The sequence below is a fragment of the Camelus bactrianus genome, chromosome 11 (genome assembly GCF_048773025.1).
Source record: "Camelus bactrianus isolate YW-2024 breed Bactrian camel chromosome 11, ASM4877302v1, whole genome shotgun sequence".
Classification (NCBI taxonomy): Eukaryota; Metazoa; Chordata; class Mammalia; order Artiodactyla; family Camelidae; genus Camelus; species Camelus bactrianus.
Window position 1 is genome coordinate 67,917,130 of NC_133549.1, and position 20,219 is coordinate 67,937,348.

The window sequence follows — 20,219 nt, forward strand, 5'->3', positions numbered from 1 at the left end:
CAATTCTCACACATCATGTCATTTACTCACTGGGAGAGGGTAACAGAACAGCCATGTGGGGCAGAGGAAGCCACCAAGAGATGGCAGGGAAGGATCCCACAGCCAAAGAGCTGAAGCTTATACTGTATAGCACAGGGAACTATATTCAGTATCTTGTAGTAACTTAGGGTTAAAAAGAATATGAAAACAAATATATGTATGTTCATATATGACTAAAGTACTGTGCTGTATACCAGAAGTTGACACATTGTAAAACTGACTGTACTTAAGTAAAAATATATTTTAAAAAATAAGGATACCAGTCCTATTAATTGGGGCTCACCTGGCTTGACTTCATTGTAACTTGATTACCTCTATCAAGATCTACCTCCAAATAAGGTCACATTCTAAGATACTGGGGTTAGGACTTCAACATACATATATTTTGAGAAGATATGTAATTCCACCTCTAACAGTGATGTCTAACCAAACCCTCTCCTTTTATAAACGAGAGTATTGAAGCCCCAAGTGGGAAAGTGACTTGCACAGGGTCACACAGCAAACTGAAAAAACTAAGACTAGAACCCAGGTCTTTTGAGGCTACAAGCTTTGGGCAGACTTCCCCAAGGAGCATCACTGCCTGATTTGGGAAGCTCCCCTTCTCCACGAAGGGAATCCCTGAGCAAGGAGAAGTCTGGGTAGCACCCAGTCGAATCTCTTTATAGGCCTGGGATGAGGACACATGAAAACTCTCTTACAAACCAATATTTGGGGAAAGACTCTGAAACACCATGGTAGAAAGAGCCCTATTAATGGAGCTTAATCTAAGCACTGGGGTTATTTTCAAGGCCGGGCCCCTCATTAAGGAGGCAGATATGTCATGTGTCATAAAGCAAGAGCTGTTCTCCTCATCCGGCGCCCCCAGCGGTGCAGGTAGCCAGTGCCAGCTTCTCACAGACTCTGCCTCACTGCTGACTCTCCTGGCCCGCCTCTGCCTCGAGGCTGCATCTGGCAGGGTCTCCATTTTGCAAGAACTCACTAAGAAGACTCTTGAAAGTCTCATGCAACATGCAGAAACAACATGGGTTTGAGAGTCTTGCTCCTGCAGCTTCGAAAACAAGGAGGCCACAATTGAGATTGAATATAGTACGGAAGTGTGGGTGACACCAAACCGCAGATGAGTTGATAGGCTGTGGGGAAGGAAGTGAAAAGTTCACCTTGTCCTTCCCTGTAACAGAGGGCTGTTGGTTTTGCAGAGGTTTGCTTTAAAAAAATTTTTTTTATTCAGTAAAAATAGCTTGGTGGGACAACATATTATGGCATTCGTGGAAATAAAAACTAGGAACCACATCATAGGATGTTCTGTTCCAAACTTGGCCCTGGTTCCTCAGGCAGCTCCCAGCTCCTTCTGATTTCTGCAGCAGCCGTGGAGGCACTCGCCCCGTCCCAGGTGGGGCCTGGCCTTCAGGGAGGAAGGGAGGAGGTGGTTCAGAGGCATCAGCTGTTTCCCTGCGTCTGAGCCAAGACCCTCGCCTCAGCTAGAAGCTCAGCTTTGTCCCTGGTGTCTGCCTTCCGCACTGTGAAAAGTTTCCAACACAAAGGGCCGATTCAGGAAACCAAGGTTAGAGGCGAACGGTCTTATTTGAAAATTGTGAAGGCCAGCCAGCCTTTGGGCTTCCTGCATTGATTGCTCTCCCAGGGCCTGGGACCAGCCCAGTGGGGTGGGGCAGGCAGCTCTGCAGGTTACAGGATGTGAAAGTGGGGACTGAGGTTAGGAAAAAGAATAAAAGGCTGGAACCAGAACACACCCAGCAGAAGGCCATGTGCAGTTCTCCTCTTCAGGGTTTCCTGTGGGTACACTGAGAACATTGTGTTCTGGCTGTGAACTTACCCAGCTGAGCCGGCTCCAGACTCGGCCCCTGGGTCCTAGTGCTGCCTGCACACAGCCTCCGCCTTGGCTCACCTGTGCTGCGTGAAGCCCACTATAGGACCTCGGGAGGCCACTTCCACCTGTCCTCGCTACTGGGTGAGGGCCCAGTGACTAGCCTGTGGGCACTTACATTCTGATTCATCCTGTGTTTCTGAAGCATCTTTGACTTACTTGGCACTGTCACGTAACAGCATCTCATGTCCCTCATGACAAAACATCCTTTAGATGACAAAACTGAGGCTCTGGAAAATTGGAAGGAACAACCAAGGTTAGAATTCAAGGTTTTGGGACCCAGGTCTTCTGACACTTTAGGGAGAACTGATTTTGAGACCATCACTTCAAGTCTTTGAAATGAATCTAAGCCTTTGCCTTCAGTTTATCTCCAGATTTTGAGAATAAGGTGATTTCTTAACAAATTCTCCAAACAGCTGAAAGCTCAGGCATGTGGTGCAGAGCTGTCCAGAGGAACCTGTCTACCCTGTGCCTGAGCTCCCTGGATGGACCTCCCACCAGCACCCGTGTGCAGCCCCACACCAGGCCTGGATTGTTCTATGCCTGGGTAGGGTCCGGGAACTCAGAGGTATATGCTGGGCTCCAGGCCAAGTAGCCAAGAATGGGTGGGCCAGCAGAGAAAAAGAGGGAACTTAGGAGCAGGTGGAGGCTCTCTGGTTAGAAGAGATCTTTGCAGTTTTTAAAGTGGGTTCTGGATGATCAATTCCTCTACTAGATGGTAAGCCTCTGTTTCCCAGTCACCTCTGTATCCTGTGTGTGTGCTGGTCCTTGGTCCTTGATAAACAGTTGTTGAATGACCTGAAGGAAGGCCTTGCCTTTAATTATGGATTACAGTCATTCACAACTGCACATTGAGCACCTACTGTGTACTAAGCACTGGTTGATAAAGGGCACACAATTGCTAAAAACAAATGTACAAAGGAAAGGCAGCCATGGTGTCTGCCCCTCCTAGAGATCACAGTTGCATTTAATAAGCAAGAACAATCCCAAGGGTCCAGGGTTATCCAAGGGGAAGCCCAGGGTATGGTGGGTGAGTGCAGAGCTGTGAGACCTAAGGACACTGGGGGCCCAGGAAAGTCCTCGAGATGAAGGAGCTGGGAGAGGGAGGTTCAGGCAGGGGTAGGGGTGCTTGTAAAGGCCTGGAGTTTAGAGAGCAGGTGGCTCACTGAAACAACTGAGAAAAGTCTCCCATGTCTTCTGAACCCCACCAGAGGCAAATCTAGTTCTCACTCCAGGTGAGAGCCTGGGCATTGGTACTGTCCCTGAGAAAGGAATTCTACTACTACTCTGTCGCCTTCCCCAAGGCCCGAGACTCCAAACCAGAGGAATCCCAAAATACGACTGGGATATATCTTGAGGCAGGAAGGCCATGAGTGTGGCCAGAAGGGGCAGGTGCTAGTCCAAGCTAGTACCCTGGGACCCTGGACTGAGATACCAGGCAAGCCACTTCCCACCTCCCTCTACACTTCAGTTTTCCTGCTTTATGTATTCTCAGTAGTTAGCCTGACACTCAGACCTTCCAGAATTAATGAATGACACCAATTTCCATCCAGAAAAAGATTTCTTCCATTGCTAAGATTCTGGATCTGAGACCCACAGTCAGTCCTGCCTAGGATACTTTTGGCAACAGAAGTGCCATGAAAAGAAGGAGGACAGTGTCCAGCACACCCGTAACAGATGTTTGTTGACTGGATGAGAGAATGCTCTCCCTGAAGTCCCTCTGAAAGCGTTCATGGATCTTTGCTTCTCTCGGCAGCTGCTTTGCTCTCCATCACTCCTAACCCCGTGCAGTCATTCTCGCCCACTAACTTCATCGGCAGACAACTGATTTAGTCGTGAAAAATGAACCCTAGATCTTGCCTTTAGTGCTCTATCCTAGAGGATGGGGATGCAAGATGACTGCAGGAGGCTGAGACAGTACGAGGAAGAGTACAGAGGAAGATGTGCAGAGTCTGAAAATCCGTGCACATTCCCATATAACTCCTTGTCTTAGAAAGGCCAAACCTGCCAAGTGCTCTGCCTGCTCCTGTGAAGTGCTAGAACTCAGCAGGGCTTGCTGGAACAGCCCTGGAAATGGACAAGTGCTCCGTGAGCCACCGCATTCCCTGCTGGCCCTGAATCAGGAGCTGGGCACACCCTCAAATGCATTTTCCCTCTCCTGTGGGTTTCCAGGCTAACCCGCAGAAGCCTGATTCATCCACCACCGCACTGAAACGTAGAATTAATTCTGGCTATACCCTGGGTGAGCTAGGCCATTATGGTGACCAAACCACCACTTACAGCATTATTTTGATGGGAAAATGTGTCCCGAGCTCCAAGCTACCAAATTATAAGTGGGACACAGGCACACCCAGGTTCGATTCTGTTTTAACACTTCCTAACCATGTGGTCACAGGCAAAGCACCATCCTCCCCAGCCTCAGTTTCCTGGTTTGCAAAAGAATACTGCCTTTAGAAGGTTGTCCTGGTGACTGAACAGATACCTGGGAAAGTGCCCCATGGTGGAGGGCAGATGTCTCCCTCCTTCCTTTCCCAGGCGCTTTTGTGGAGAGACCTGAATATGCAACTCCCAAAACAGAACCTCCGAAAGGGGTTCTTAGCCAGCTTGCATGGGGACAGTATTACAACTGGACTCAGGCTCAGCTCAGAGTAAGTGTTTAGGAGATACATGAACTGCTGTCTTAGAAATCACAGAACATTCCTCATCTTTGACCTTCTCCAGGCTGTTACTGGCTCCTCTGAGCCAAGGAACTTCTCCTGCCCGGACTCAGCTCCCTCTCTCACAAACTCTCCATGACCAGCATTGTTCTGGCTTCCTCTGCTCCTGGTCCTGATCAGGGGCTTCGCCTCCAGAAGGAGCCAGAAGCCCTGACCTTTCACCTGAGCCCGCACAGCAGCTCACAAAAGCAAGCAGGAGGCGGGCAGAGCCCCAAGCAGCACCACCTCGGCGGCCTGCCCGCCCCTGGAAGGCGGGCTCCTCCTGCCGGCTGTGGCTTCGGCCCCTCCTAGCTCTGTTTGTTTCCAAGTTGCAGTCAGAACGGTCTGTACCCAAAGGATCCAGAAACAGCCAAGGAATCCGCAGGGTCCTAAAGGTCGACCATATTCTTTTCCTTGCCCATGTTTCCAAAAGTCAAAAGTAAGTCAAGGTTTCCTGGCCTTGGGCTCCTTTGTCCCCTGTCCAGAGTCACGGGCACTGGTGAGGTCAGTCACCTTGAATGAGCCCCCCTACACTGCACTGTGCTTCCCACGGTCTGTCTCCACAGCAATCACCACTTCTCCCCCTTTGGAACCACAGAGCCGGCTCAGACCCTCCAGTCATCATCTGTGCAGGTCCTGTCAGTGCCCCTGGTGCTGCAGTTCTTCTCACCCAGTCTCCACGCTGCAATCCACCCCCACCTCCCACCCCCATCCCCAATCCTGCAACAGCAAAAAACAAAACCAGAAAACTCTTGTGAAAGTAATATGAGCTCATGGTAAAATCCAATATCCAGTGTTTTTATAGTGCAAAATAAAGGTAATCTTACTTTTTAACCTCAAAAAAAGATATAAAGTGAAAAAGCAAAAGCCTCTCTCTCCCCTCCATCCCTTCAGAGATAAGCTCTGTGGATACGTTTTCCAGGATCCTTCTAGACATTTTCTCTGCACATGTTAAGTGTGTATCTGCAGGGGAGTGACCTCTGTTTTTTTCTCAGAGTGAGATTAGAGGATACAAATTGTTCTGCAGCTTGTTCTTTTTACCTAACAACATTTATCTTGGGCATTTTTCCAAAACTGACCTCATGCTTTTTAACACCCACCTAATACTCCATGATATGGAGGTACTCGAGTTTAACCGTTTTCCTGCCAAGGATGCTCAGATGGTTTTCAGTTTTTCCGGCCTCACATCTCGAACCTCTGACCTGCCTCCCACACCACTGCTCGACTGCAACACCCAGCCCAACTGTCACTCTCAGGTCAGCCATCTTCCTTGTGTTATGGTTATTCATGGAGGGGCCTTATCTCCCCTCTGAGGTCTTAAGTCCAAGACAAGGTGTTTGGAGGTCCTGACAAGGAGCACGAGGCCTATCAACTCTGCACTTTTGCTGCTCCGGGGAAGTGTAAGGAGGTTCAGGCCACCCGGATACTTGTTCTTTCTTCTCATGTATATACCTGCTGGGAATTCTGTGGGCCTGGCTTTGCGCAGGGCACTGGAGCTCCAGGAGGAAACAGATGACAGATACAGACCCTGGCCTCCTGGAGCTTGCAGTTTAGTGGGAAAGACAGGCATGTACACCCACTCAAATAATTACATATATAAGTACTTATGGGATGAACGCTTTCAAAGGAAACAACAGAGGAGAAGGGATGGGGCCCCCAGGGAAGGCCTCTCTGAAGAGGTGATGAGGCGGAGGGCAGAGAGGGCCAGTGAAGCCAGCAGACCATGGGATCTGGTTCCCATGCTGGGCCACTCCAGCCACTTTCCCTTTAGTCTTCTCATCTGACAAGGAGGGAAATCCTCCTTTCAGTTGCAACTTTCTGTGACAATAATACATGCTATCAAAGTTCAGGGGAAGCAGAAGTCCCCCTGCCTGACAGGGGTCAGGGGAGAGTTCTCACTGACATCACACTGACCTTGAGTCACAGGTGAGCTCTAGTTCCATCCAATTCTGGGTGAAATACTTGTTTAGCATATACCATATGTATCTAATATATAGAGGTGGAGAGGGGTGTGCCTGTATTAGCAGGAGTTGTGGTGGTGCTGGTGGTGGTGGGTGTTTAAAGATCTAAAATACCTGAACTCTGCAAGAGTTTACAATCTGATGGAGCATCAGACCCAGGATAGAATCATTTCAATATACATACGTCAGGTGAGAAGAGAACTACTCGCCCACAGCGAACTGAGCACTGGCGTCAAAGGCAAGCCGGTCTGGGCTGGATTCCCTGCCCTGCACTCCCTGGCTGGGAACTTGGAGCTTCCCAAGTGTGTTCAAAGGGGACTCCTGAAGGGCCCTGAGTTGAGATTAGCTTGGCATCTGAGTCAGAAGGAGCTAGAAGGGCATCTGGGGCAAGTAATCAGGGTGAAGATGGGAGCAAGCTGGGAGGATACTTGAGACCACAGAGCAAAGCATGCCACAGGGCACAGGGGACCTGGGCGAAGTCAATTATGCCAGCATTGAAAGAAAAATCCAAAAAGCCAAAAAGAGCAGTTTAAGGAGTGCAAGCATCATCCTCTCTTTTCCTCCCTGGGGCCAAGGATTTCATGCCCTAGAGAGGGTACCAGATGGGAGAAGACAGCAATCTGTTGTTACCTCTGCCAGTCTCACTTCCAAGTCTATGTGTCTGTTTCTCTTTAGCATGATTAAAAATACTGTAAATGACATGCTTACACTTTGTTGATGTTCTCTTTATGATCCACTGTAGGAGGCTGTATATATTTTGCACATCTACATATATATTACTGTGCAAACTTGTATACATAAAGCCATGCATACTGTACTTTATGGAAAGTTTAAGAGCGTTTCAGAGGTAATTAGAACCATATGTGATTTTCCCCTCCTGGTTTTGGGAGGGAGATGAAGCCAGAGATAGACAAGGGTCTGCCCTGGAGGGTGGCAAGGCCAAGGTAAGGAGCCAGACTTGCTCTAAAGGCAGTGGAGAGCTATTAAAAGGTTAGAGAGGGAGGCCTTAGTGAAGCTGAACGAAGGTAAAATAAATAGAAAGTTCCAGGCTCTCCTTATTTCTACTTAAGATAACAGAGTTACCTCCACAATCAAAGGAGTAAAATCCAAACCAGCTCTGTCCACAACTCTTCTCTGTACCTCACTTTCTCCACCTGTAAAGGGAAGCCTCACCTGCCATAGCATGGAACTCCAGGACCACAGGTGAACTTTGGCAGGCAATGAGGCCTGGGCCCAGGGGGCTTTAGGCCTGCCTTGGCAAAACCCAGGAACATTGTTGCCAAATCTTAATATCATTCCTGGCCTCCAGGGCTGGTCAGCTCTAGACTTGGCGCATCAGGGTTTGAATTCTGTTCCTTGAGAAAGAGCTTGGTGGAAGCTTCTGCAGGCCTATGGATGTCTTCCTTTCCAGAGCCACAGACTCTTAAAACTTCCTGGGAGAGTGAGGCAACACGCCTCATTGTGCAGACCTCAGCAAATGCAGCAGCTTCATGGAGTGCTAAAGAAAAGCTCTCATAACAGCCCTGTGTGATAATAAAAAGATAAAGAGGCAAATAGGTATGTAGGTCAGCTCAAAAATAGCCACCCACCCATTTGGCCTGGGTAACTATTTGTGCCAAGTGGGTACAAAAAGTTTTCTTCCTTTCCCTCCCAAGCTGATCTTCCTTGCTTTTTACAAGGTTGCCTTAAAAGCCGGGGTAGTTCAGACCTGCAGCCCCACAGGGGCAGGCACTACTCCCTGCACTTCCTCAACCAAACAAATCCTGGGGTCGGAGGGCACAAGGTCTCGGCCTCTCTGACGTGGGTTCTTGGGTCTAAGTCAGTGTTTAGGGCGCTGACTCACAGACACTCCCCCGCCCACCCCCATAAGGTTCTCCATGCACCCAGGAGGCCTCCCCCACCCCAACAGAGACCGCTTTGTTAGCAGATCGGGTTGGAGGAGAGTTACAGCCTCAGGGTTGTGAGGGCCTCCTCAGCATCTCCTCCCTCCCCCTCTTTCTGCCCGCACCAGAAAGGGGCCGGCCCCTCGCCCTGCCCCCATTCAGCAGCCCAGCTACTGAAGCGCTGAGCTCAGCATCTCCGAGGCAGGGCCGCCTTCCTCTCGGACGGTGGGAGGAGTCTCCTTTCTCCCAGGGGTGGGCGGGGCAAAGGCTAGTCCCGCCCTTCCCCTCTGTCCAACTTTCCCTCCATCCCCCCTCGTCTCGTCCTCCAGATGCACGTTCTCCAAGTCACGTCCCCGCTTCCCCCCTACAATCAGGGGGTCCGCGGAGACAGACCCCCCCGGTCAGCTGCTCAGCATCTGTCACCTCCACGGCCGGGCTCCCCTGAGGGCGCACATCGGACGAGGCTGGGGGGTGGAAGGGGAGGGAGAGGGAGCAGGGGGTCTTCCCTTCCCCCATCCTGGCTGGCCCCACTGCAGACCAGCCACCGCGGGGCAGTCGGTTCAGCTCCTGTGTGCACCTCCTCCCAGAGCAGAATCTAGATAGCTAGAATTTTTTGTTTTCCTCTGTATTTGATTTTTAAAGGATTCAGCCGTGGCTCCTGGATTTCTACACCAAAGTCTGTCCTTTGTGGGTTACAAAAAGGGGAGTTTCGGAGGAGGGGAGAGGCCCCTCTTTTGGCGCACCACGTTCCACGTGGCCCTAGAGGATACCGGAGCTCTCAGGGAGGATGTGTTGGAATCACTGTCACTTCTGGGCCTGAGGTGGTCTAGCTGAAGGGCACCCCTTGGGCGACAGTGTGCCTTGCATTGAGTCAGCATTGGGCCCAGCTGAATTCTGCAGTGGGGAGGAAGAGCCTGATCAGATAAAACAAAGGCTAACCCAGGAGAGAAAGTTTTTTATCAACAACTCCGTATGGACACCAGGTGTTCACTCCACCTGTTCTACATCACCACTTCCCAGTGTGTAGTGCCCCCTTTTCCAGCCATACAGCCCCCTTTGGCTCACAACTAAGAGTATCAGTGGCTTGGAATCAAGGAAATGAGCCTAGATCTAGAGTCACAGCCCAGGCCTGCTGACTGGCTATGTGACCTTAGGCAAGTCCCTGCACCCACCTGAACCTGTTTTCTTACCTGTAAAACGACACTGATGAGACCTGTCCTATCTACACTACGCAAATATGTTATTTTTATTGACAGAGCTACGAAAATAGTGAAGGACATAGGAGTGTTTTTAAAACCATAAAGAGCTCCAGAAAGGTCAAAGATCTTTGTGAGGAAGTGGCAAAGTTGCCAGGTGGAACTGGCAGCTCCCATCCTCTGCCAGCCATGGAGTTCCAGCCAGAGACCAAGGATGCAGACAATGGGCGGCTGCCTTTTGCATAGACCAAAGTTTCCCAAGCCTTTGGCTACTAAGGCGCTTCTGAGTAAGGTTAGAGACTTGGCAGAGGGGTGAGGAAGGAGTTGCAAGCTTGGGAAAAGAAAGTTCCTGAAGAGTGAATGAGGCCTAACTCCTGGGAGAATGGGAGATCATGGGCACCCTATAAAGCTCCCTGCTCTCCAGCTTGGTTCCTTGCCCTAAAAGGGGGAGGTTGGTGGGGTGGGGGAGGCTGGAAGAGATGCTCTCCCAGAGCCTGTTGGCCCTAACATTCAAAGATGTTAAGGTTCATTCCACTGCCAGAAGAATCCTGGCAGTGAGAGGGCTGACTTCCCTCTCTGCTGAGCATAACTTCAGCCCTACTCAACTTAGCCCCTTAGGGTACCCAGAGGCTGGCCAACCCTCCTGGTCTCTCTTCTCTGGGGAAAAAAGAGTGAGCTCATTTTGCTGTCCAGGCAGGCAGCAAGCCTGGATTCAAGCTGTCCCCACTGTAGCAGCTTCTGATCAACCTTGTCATTCCCCCACCCCAACTCCACCCCTGGCTTAATGAACAATGCCCACCCTGACCCCGCCTCTCCGTTTGATATATGGCAATTGGAAACCTTCCAAAAGCAAGAACACTGAAAGGGCTGGAACTGGGACGTCTGTTTCTACCTCCCCTGGCAGGCCTCCTCCAGATGGTCTACCACCTTACGGTCCAGGCCTGGGAGTTTTAGAAAAGGAGCTGCATAGAACTTAAGTCTTTTTTCTTTGTTATGATCCTGTTGGAGGTTGAATAGTCCTTTGAGATTCTCTAGTTCTGAGTTTTCAAAACTGGGGTATATGAAGCCATAGGTTAAATGTTGTCATCTTTATTTTTATTAAAAGGGTTTTTTTTCGGGGGTGACTAAGTAAATAAACTATTTGGTAATTTTAAAGTTTGTTAATAAAATTAACACAGAAAAAAATAAAGTAGAATGCAAGACTTCATTATTGATGATAAAAATAATGACTTTGTGATAAAAAGAATGGCTTCAAAGACACGTTATACTTCCTAGGGGTGGCATTGGGTCACAGCCCAGAACCCTACTCACCCTTAGCAGTCAGTCTGAACTCAGGTCAGCTGACTCCTGTCCCCTCACAGGGCCTGGGCTTGCCTCTGAAAGCCATTTAGCCTAGGTTTTGGGCACCACTGGGAGAGGGGTGTTGCCTCAGCATCCCTCCACTTCACTGTTCTCTTTCCTCACAAGAGTTCAGAAGCCAGGATGGGAGAGGGATTGTGGGAAGCTGGCCAAAACTGGCCCGACAGATGAGATTTCTTCCTGAGAGGAGTCCAGTTAGTAAGAAAAAAAGACAGTGCCCTGGGGTCTGGCTGGGTCCCTAGGACAACTCTGGCTGAGTGGGCAATGAGGTGGGGGAGCAGTGGAGGTTGGTAGGCCTTCAACACTGTGGGGATAACCGGAGGTCTGTCAGGATCCTAAGGCTCCCTGCCTAGCTCTCAAAACCCTCATCCATTGTCTTGACGGTTATCAAGCCAGCCCTTTCTGTGGTCCCCTCTCCCCCTGCCCTGTCCCCAGGGGAAATGACTTCTTGTGAAACCTAGGAGCCTAGCCAAACTGGCTGGCTGTGAGCTCACCATTATCACACGTGGGCCTAATCTCCCTGACCGTATGCCATCTCACCAAGCCCTAAGCCACCCCCAGCCCACAGAGAGGCCCTTTGATAGGCTAGAAGCCAACCCCGCATTCCTTCCAGGACCCATCTTTCCTTCTGAGATGTCAGTGTGCACACATCCCAGCTAAAGATGAGCATCAAGATCACCTGGAGAGCTTTTGTACAAAAGGGCTCCGTCCAGACCTACCAAATCAGAATGGGGGTTAGGGAGATGGGATGCTGTGGTTTACAAGCTCCACAGATAATTCTAATTATCAGTTGGGCTTGAAAGGCCCTAGTTAATCGAAGGATTACAGGACTCTCCTTCTGGGCCTCAATTTGCTCATTTGTAGAATGGCCTTAATATTCATTCCTCTGGGTGTAAGTAGATAATCCATTTCAAAAGTTTCTTTGAAAGGCTGCACCATACAATGTATTGCTAGTATTTCCATTTCAAAACGTAGCTTCATTTGCAAAAAGATTCTCTACTGAAGTTTTAATTCTTCCTCCTATATCACAATCAAAATCCTACTGAAGCCCTGGGCTGTCAACAGCTTTTCACAACCCTCCTAGTAAACCAGGTGCACTTATAATCTTGCTATTTTGACTAACTTATTTCTTGTTTTTCAAGTGAAAAAGCCACAGAAGTCCTGGGAACACTTCTGCTGGCTTCACTGTCCTCACCTCCCACCACCACTCCTCCCACCACCACTCCTCCCCCCCACCAGCTGGCTCCTCCCACCACCTCCACTACCCTCAATGAGATGTTTCCAAAAGGCTGTGGAGGCGCCTCAGGCAGAGCCATGCAGGCACCCTGGCTGGCCTTCAGGGGTTCCCATCCTGAATTCCGGGGTTCCCAGAATCACACTCCCACCCCAAGATCTGGTTTAACTCCCCAAACCCGACTAGGGCGACTCGCCAGACCGAGGCCCTGGGAACTGGTGCACAGGACAGAAACTGCCAGAACAGGGAGGGGCATGTGGCCAGGAGTAAGTGCTCATTGACTTTAAATTGCAGGCTGCTGTGGGTCCTACGGGAATAGAGCAGAGCCTGGGAAGAGGCTGAGTGTCTGTATGGTCAGGGCTCTGGCCACAGGGACTGGGACATGGGGCCTGGTTACCAACTCCTGAGTCACCAGGGACGTGACACTACCACACTCCTGCTCAGAGTTCAGCCAATCTCCCCATCTGTCTTGATGTAGATTCCATGTTGCACACTGTGTCTGTGTTACGAATGCTTTCCCCAGAAGACATATGTAAATGTGCAGACTATAATGAGAATGGTGCCCTCTGAAGTTGTGCAAAGGGGTAGTCCTATTCCTACCAACAAGGGAATATAAACTTCAGAAGTATTTTGAGGAGAGTAACTGCTTGATGGGTTCAGGGTCGCCTTTGGGATGATAGAGATGTTTTGGAATTAGATAAAGGTGTTGGTTGCACAACATTGTGAATATACTAAATGCCACTGACTTTTTGTTACTTTTATAAATGGTTAACTTTATATGTGAATTTCATCTCAATAAAAAAATTTTTTAAAGTAGTTGAGACACTCAAACAGAAAGTACTAATTGTTTTAAAAGATTCCCTACAAGTCAGACTTCTGCACAATGTCACCTCTCTCCCTGATTCCTGGGGTTGCTAACTATAATCCAACAGGAAGAACTAGGTTGCCTTAGAAGCCCCACTCCCAGACCTGAGCTGAGGAGGAAGGGAAATATTCAGATACAGCCAAGGCTCTTGGCAGCACTTGTCAGAAAGTGAATAGAAAGATAGCGTTGAGGTCTTCTGAAGGCCCACTCCAAAGGCCAACTAGATCCTGGGAATCCAGGTGTGGGTCTGCAATTCTAGGAAAATCCACCTTTTCTTCTTTTATCCAGTCATCTGTTTATTCATTCATCTACTTATTCATCCAAGGAATATTCACTGAGCCTCCACTATGCATTGGCCTCTGGAAGTTAGGAAGGGTAGACCACCACTCTCAAGAAGCTCATAGTAGTTATTAACAGAAGTACACGTGGGGTGTGAGGATGCCATGAGGAGGGGCACCTACAGGAGGGTGAGTTGGGTTGGGGGCGCTGGGGAAGGCTTCCTGGAGGAAGGGATGCCAGAGCTGGGTCTCCAAGGCTGCTGGTGGGAACATGTCCAGGCAAGCCTGACCTGCAGCCAGTCTAGGCCTGAGGGAGAGAGAAGCACACCAAATGCAGTGTTCTTAGGGTCTTTGAAGGCTCTGAAGAGGCCTGGCTCTGAGGCTAGGAGATGGAGCTGTCTCCTCCTCATGGGTGCCACGTTTTAGGGTCTCCCTATCCCATGTGCATCAATGCGGAGACAGGTGTGTGAGATGGTAACAAAGTCTTTCCAGCCCCAGCCAGTTGGAAAGGATCCTACCCTTCACCTCATAGGATGAAACAAGACCCTTAACCTTGGCTCCTTGGAGGGGCTAGCCTTTAAGAAACTGTCCTTCTAGGTCCAAAGGTTCTCCTGGCAGACAATGGTATAAGGCTTTGCCCCTCCTTCATAGGGGTGAAGAGTGTCACTGGGGGAGCCTTTTAGCCCCCGAACCTCAACACCCTGCAGCCAGGCCTCCTAGCAGGTTGTTGTTTACCCTGTAGCCCACCCCCTCCTACTGTGAGAAGAATCTCCACAGTTAAGACTACCTGTCCTTTTTCCATCATTTCTTAAAAACAATGAGACAACATTAATGGATTACTTTTGGAAAGAAACAAAATTATCCAGTGCCCATTAACATAGTCCCTCCCAATTATGAGAAGCTGTTTTATTAACAGAATGAGACAGAATAAGTGAATGAAAAAAAAGCTGTTTAGCACACTGCTTCTGTGATGGCTATCTATTGAATGAATGAATAATTCCTAGTAACCCGACCTTTCCAAAATGGCTCTGGATTCTTTTGCTTATGAAATATCTATTTAAAAACCTCTATTATTCTTAGTGTTCCACACTTGTCTGAAAAAAAATTTTTTTCATGCCAGAGAGAGAGAACAAAAACACCCTAAGTTTATCTCCTGCTGTTTCAGATGTCCCCAGCTCAGTTGGCCTGGGAGGAGTGAATAGTTCTGATATATTAATTTCCTGATCTTCAGTCCTGAGTGACAGAAAGACACACCCAAACAGGTCACCCCAACTCTTTTTTTCCCACCTCAATACAGGGTGATTTCAAAAGACTGTCATCTACCACCACCACCACCCCCGCCCCCCAAGCATCCGCCTAACTGCTATGGCTTGGTGTCTTTAAGACTCCCAGCAAGTGACTGGGGCTTGGAGAATAGGACGAAAGGGCCAGTGTTCAGGTCTTGAAAGCCCCAGTGGCTGAGAGACTATTTTATTCAGCAGCAGTCTTTAAGATATCTCCTTATCTGAGTCCTCTATTTTTTAATCCATAAATTTGTCTCCAGAGATGTTTCTCCCATCTGGAAAACTGGGGTGGGGTGCAGGGTTTCAATTCTCGTCGTTTACAGTTCTGAGTCTTGGTTTGCCTGGAAGGTCCATGGGTCAGCCTTTCTTTTTTTTAAATGGGGGGGGGGGGGTGTGGAAGGCTGTGGTCCGACTCCTCCGGCAGGCAAGTGTCATTGGTTACGTGCAAGTCTGCCCCAAGGCGAGGCTTGCCAGTCTGATCTGGTTAGGCTCTTGCCCGCCCCGGGATGGGAGCGTCTGATGTAAGTTTGATTCTCTCTTCCATCAGGATCCTGTGTCCCAGATTGACAAACCTTTAAATAAGTAAAAGTCGAATCGTTCCGAACCTCTTCCCACCCTCAGCAATCACGGTCTTCGAGCACCGCCGTAGGGTCAGATTTCCTGCGGCCTCTACCTGAATGACGAAACAGGAGATGGCGATTGCACTATGGGGCTTTCCCCGAGATATAGGTCCTCGGTCCTGATGCAACTGTCAGGGTCTTTTACACAAAGCGTTTGCCAGAGAGGGGCGCTAGGACCCGGCGGATACCCGGGGCCTCTTGGCCGCAGCAGGCTGGGAAGACACCGCCGTTAAGGCGGTGGGTCAGTAGAGCTGGCGGGCGGGTCTGTGTGTCGATCTGATATGGGTCCCAGTCCCCAGCTCCAGGACCAAGCGCTCGGAACGGGGGCCCGTCAATACTCCTTTAACCACGTTCCTCAAATCCTCTTCTTGGACGCAGCTGGAGGGTGGGAGTGGACACGATTTGGGGGCCAAGATCATATCGCGGGCCCGAACAACCCCATTAACCCATCCCCTGGGGCTGTAGAGTAACACGTGGGCGGGCAGGTGGACCCGCCCGGAAAGGGGAGCCCGGTGCCCGGAACTGCCTACGGTTTGGACCCCACCCCCAAATCCCTACCCTTCGTGAGGCATGGTTAACGTGGGGTACGTGTGCGAGAGCCGGCCGAGTTAATAGTCCGCTCCCCGCGCCGCCGTCCCACGGGCATCCACCCGTGCGCCCAGTCGTGCCCGTAGCTCGCAGCCTTCCGGACGCTGGGAGCAACCGTTTTCCCTGCCTGTTGCCCCCTCAAGTTCCCCTGTCTTTCCTCCGGAGTGGCTGCGGTTTACCCCCTCCCCCAGCAACACGACCCTATAATAAACAAGTCTTTCCTTGATCCTCCCCTGACGCGAGCGCCCTCGGGGACCTTGGCAGCTGCAGCCGCCGAGGATCAGTTCCAGAAAGGGGGCGTGGCTGCGGCTGGGGGGTTCGGCCGGGAGAGTTCTAGGGCTCAACGGGGGCGGGGCCAGGCGGCTGTCACCAGGCAGGAGAGAACGTTGCGAACGTGCGCCCGGAGTCCATTGGCTGAAGTGGGCCACACTCCCGGGTCTGGATTGGGCTGCGGCGCGGAAGGGGTGTGGCCTCCCCGCGCTAGTCCTTATAGGCCTCTCGGCTCTGGTGCTAGGGACCGCGGCAGGCCGAGGGGGAGGTGCGGGTGGGAAGAAGGGACAGGTCTGGGCAGAGCTCGGGGGTTGGCACCCGTTCGCGCACCCATTCAAGCAGCAGTTCGCACCTGTCCCAGCAGTTCTCGCTGACCGTGCTAGCTGGTGAGTGTCCCTTATGTGTGTGCTGATCGTTGAGCACAGAGGCCTCAGTCTAGGAGTCCTAGCGCTCGCAGTCCTGTCCGGCCCGCAGACTGACGCTCGGTCCTTGCCGCTCTTGTCTTACAGTGTCTCTACGCTCCACCACCGTGAGCTCATCTGCAAACGTCCTGGCGTCCGTCCTCACCATGCCTAGCCTTTGGGATCGCTTCTCGTCGTCCTCCTCCTCTTCATCCTCGTCCTTGTCCCGGACTCCCACCCCAGATCAGCCGCCTCGCTCAGCCTGGGGGTCGGCGGCCCGAGAAGAGGGACTTGGCCGCTGTGCGAGCCTGGAGAGCTCGGACTGCGAGTCCCTGGACAGCAGCAACAGTGGCTTTGGGCCAGAGGAAGGTAAGCCAGAGGCGGGGGCCGGACGCGACTAGAGGGGCCGGGAAGGTGAGAAAGCACCGCGCTGTAAGGAGTCAAAGCCACCTTGGCTTTCTATCTCATCCGAACCCAGACTGCGGAGGGGGGCGGGCAAAGGAGGGGAATAGGAGAATAGGGTACGAGTGTGGGGCGGAAACTGAGGCACGGAGTGGGAAGGAGAGCTGGTTTCTTAGCGAAACAGCACCTCCCGCGTTTGGAGCTGCTCTTACCCCCTTCTCCCCTTTGTGCTTTCCCTTCCAGACTCTGCATACCTGGATGGAGTGTCTCTGCCCGACTTCGAGCTGCTCAGCGACCCCGAGGATGAGCATCTGTGTGCCAACCTGATGCAGCTGCTGCAGGAGAGCCTGGCCCAGGCACGGCTGGGCTCGCGGCGCCCCGCGCGCCTGCTGATGCCCGGCCAGCTGGTGAGCCAGGTGGGCAAAGAACTACTGCGCCTGTCCTACAGCGAGCCGTGCGGCCTGCGGGGGGCGCTGCTGGACGTCTGCGTAGAGCAGGGCAAGAGCTGCCACAGCGTGGGCCAGCTGGCCCTCGACCCCAGCCTGGTGCCCACCTTCCAGCTGACCCTCGTGCTGCGCCTGGACTCACGCCTCTGGCCCAAGATCCAGGGGTTGTTTAGCTCTGCCAACTCTCCCTTCGTCCCTGGCTTCAGCCAGTCCCTGACGCTGAGCACCGGCTTCCGAGTAATCAAGAAGAAGCTGTACAGCTCCGAGCAGCTGCTCATTGAGGAGTGTTGAACTTGGGCCTGGGGGGCCGGCAGTGCCCCCATGGCAGAGACAATTGAACTCTTGGGGTGGACATTGGCAGGCAGAAGCTGAGGGACTGATGCCTGTCGTTAGAAAACTGACAACAGCCACTTGAGAGGAGGAAGGTCGAGGTGGGCGTGATGCGGTGTATCCCTAGGAAGCTCACTGAGGTGTGTGTGGTGGCTCCCACCTGGGGACACGTGCCCCTCAGTACTGTAGCATGAAACAAAGGCTTAGGGGCCAACCAGGCTTCTGGCTGGATGTGTATTGTAGCATGTACCTTATTTTTATTGTTACTGACAGTTAAGACAACAGTGGTGTGACAGCCAGGAGAGCAGCTGGGCTGCACTGGCCTCTGCAAAGGATGTGTGTTCATGGTAGCTGGCCCTGGTGGGAGGGGGGAGGACATCCAGGTGGTTTGTGTATCTCATGGTCTGAAGGGGCCAAATGTTCTTTGTTTTTGTATCCTTTTTTTTTTGGATCAGAATTTCACTACTGACCTGTTCTAGGCAGCTATCTTACAGACGCATGAATGTAAGAGTAGGAAGGGGTGGGTGTTAGGATCACTTGGGGATCTTTGACACTTGAAGAGAAAATACACCTGGGAGCTGCGACTGGCCCATCCCCAGATGTGTCCTGAAGGGCTGAACTGTGAGGGGATGGGTCTGATTGGGGTGGGGGCTGGAACCCCTCCCCCAGAGGAGTACTATCTGGGTCTTCCATCTAGAACTGTTTACATGAAGATACTTGCTGTTCATGAATACACTTGATGTTCAAGTATTAAGACCTATGCAATATTTTTTACTTTTCTAATAAAAAAAATTTGTTAAAAACAGTTGTCTCTCATCAGTGCCATGAAATAAAAGGGAGGGGGATGGGTGCTGGAGAAAGGTGGGTTTCAACTGACTCTGGTCCAGCTGTGCTTCTCTATGCCTTTCCGGGGCTGCCTGCCAGCCTGGTAATGAAGGTATGTAGACTGCGTGCCATCTGTGTCAAGAACCCTGGCTCCCTTGGCTCTGCTGGCTGAGGCTCCTAGGGGAAAGTGCTGGAAGGTGAGGAGTGAGTCAGACCTCCCACAGAGCCAGAGTCTCAGTAGGGAGAGCTCACCTGGCTGCCCTGAGTTAGAAGGCCCTGGTACAAAGGACCCATGAGCCCAAGAGCCATATAGGCACTTGAACTGCAAAAGACTTTTTTTTTCTTTGTGAAAAAAGGCACAGTTCAAGTTGTTCTGCAGTCAGATTACAAATTTTATCTCTGAATATGTAAAGGCTACAGAGATGGAGTTTGAAAAAGACTACTTATTTCAAGTCTCTGACTGGGCAAGGAACCTAGGGCTCAGAGAGGGGCATGACCTGCCACGGGGAGGAGGTGTGGCCCAGGCAGGGGCAGAGCACACAACACACACACAGGTGGTGTGGCAAGGGCTTAGAGAGCCAGGGGACTGCTGGCCTGTCTTCATGAATGTTCTGGGTGACCTGGACTTGTGCTCTCTGGGCCCCAGTTTCCTTATCAGTGAAATTGGTGTTGGGCCAGATGAAGGCCAAGGCCCTTCCCACTCCTCCTTCCCTGTAACTGTTGGCCAGTCCTCCTCCCACACCAGCCTCTGGAGAGTTGTTATCTCCCTTGTTTCTCTTCCTGGTCCCAGACAGGCCTTGTTTGCCCAACTGTAAGACAGTAATCCTTCTGCTTGAGTGTATGGTCAAATCTCTTGGGGTTCCCATTAAATGCAGATCCCTGGGCCCTGGTGGAGATTCTGACTGTGTGTGTCTGGGGCAGGGCCCCAGGAATCTGCATTTGCATTTAGGATCCTGACACAGAGTCTTGAACTTTGGGATGGCTTAGAAAACTCACATCTCTTTGGTTCCCCAAAATGAATGAACTTGGGTTCAAGCTAGATTTGAAAATAGTGGTAACAAGTAAAAAGGTGCCTAGAGCAGTTTTAAGAGAGCCCTTACTTCTGAGCATATCTTCCTAATCACCACCCTGTAAGGAATGGGTGGGGCAGGAGTTTGTAATGTTCTACAGATCCGTAAACAGAGGCCCAAACCTTTAAATGATTTTGTCTTCTTTTGATCATGGCTGACCTTTTCTAGCCCCTCAGGGCGGAGCTGGCAGTGAAGCAGCCTCAGCACTTAGCTGGTGTCTGGGGGCACTTTCCTGGGGGAACTGAGATTGGGACCAATGCTCATGGCTGTGCTTCCTCAGCCCCTAAAGAGGAAACCAATGGTGTCTAACTCCAGAACAGAGAGTCTCACTGGTTTCTGGAGACAGGAGCTGGATGGCGCCATAAGCATTAACTCCTCTCTTGGACCAGGAGGCAGTGAGCATCCTAGACTCCTTTTAGATGGTCAGACTGAAGGGGGAGGAAAGCGTGGGTTCCTACAAAAGCTCAGCTGAGATGCCTTCTTCTGAGGCCCAGACTAACTTTCTTCATCCTAACAGGGCTTGAAAATCCCCCCACAGGAAAGAAGGGCCCCCAGGTAGGGGCTCTTCGGCCTCCTAAGATGCAGCAGGGA

At 51.2% G+C, this 20,219-nt stretch overlaps 1 protein-coding gene and 1 long non-coding RNA gene across 2 annotated transcripts in view; one reads left to right on the forward strand and one right to left on the reverse strand.

Moving 5' to 3' along the window:
• The window catches only part of LOC123619180 (uncharacterized), a 51,346-nt gene that overhangs the window by 3,370 nt on the left and 27,757 nt on the right, over nucleotides 1-20,219 (reverse strand). Inside the window, exons 5-6 of the long non-coding RNA XR_006727718.2 lie at nucleotides 7,752-8,101; nucleotides 2,081-2,151 (exon numbers count right to left, since the gene is read on the reverse strand). This is a non-coding gene — a long non-coding RNA (uncharacterized LOC123619180). The remainder of the gene's footprint in view (nucleotides 1-2,080; nucleotides 2,152-7,751; nucleotides 8,102-20,219) is intronic.
• Nucleotides 16,407-18,538, forward strand: DDIT4 (DNA damage inducible transcript 4). Its single transcript, XM_010963203.3, has 3 exons — nucleotides 16,407-16,540; nucleotides 16,664-16,924; nucleotides 17,201-18,538. The coding sequence occupies exons 2-3, from the start codon at nucleotides 16,723-16,725 to the stop codon at nucleotides 17,692-17,694; spliced, it is 696 nt and encodes a 231-aa protein (XP_010961505.1). The 5' UTR covers nucleotides 16,407-16,540; nucleotides 16,664-16,722; the 3' UTR covers nucleotides 17,695-18,538.

Excerpts from the sequence above, each read along its gene's own strand:
- DDIT4 (XM_010963203.3), top strand. The coding sequence starts at position 16,723 with ATGCCTAGCCTTTGGGATCGCTTCTCGTCGTCCTCCTCCTCTTCATCC. Across the intron at positions 16,925-17,200 it reads TGGCTTTGGGCCAGAGGAAG|ACTCTGCATACCTGGATGGA; the intron begins GTAAGCCAGAGG and ends TTTCCCTTCCAG.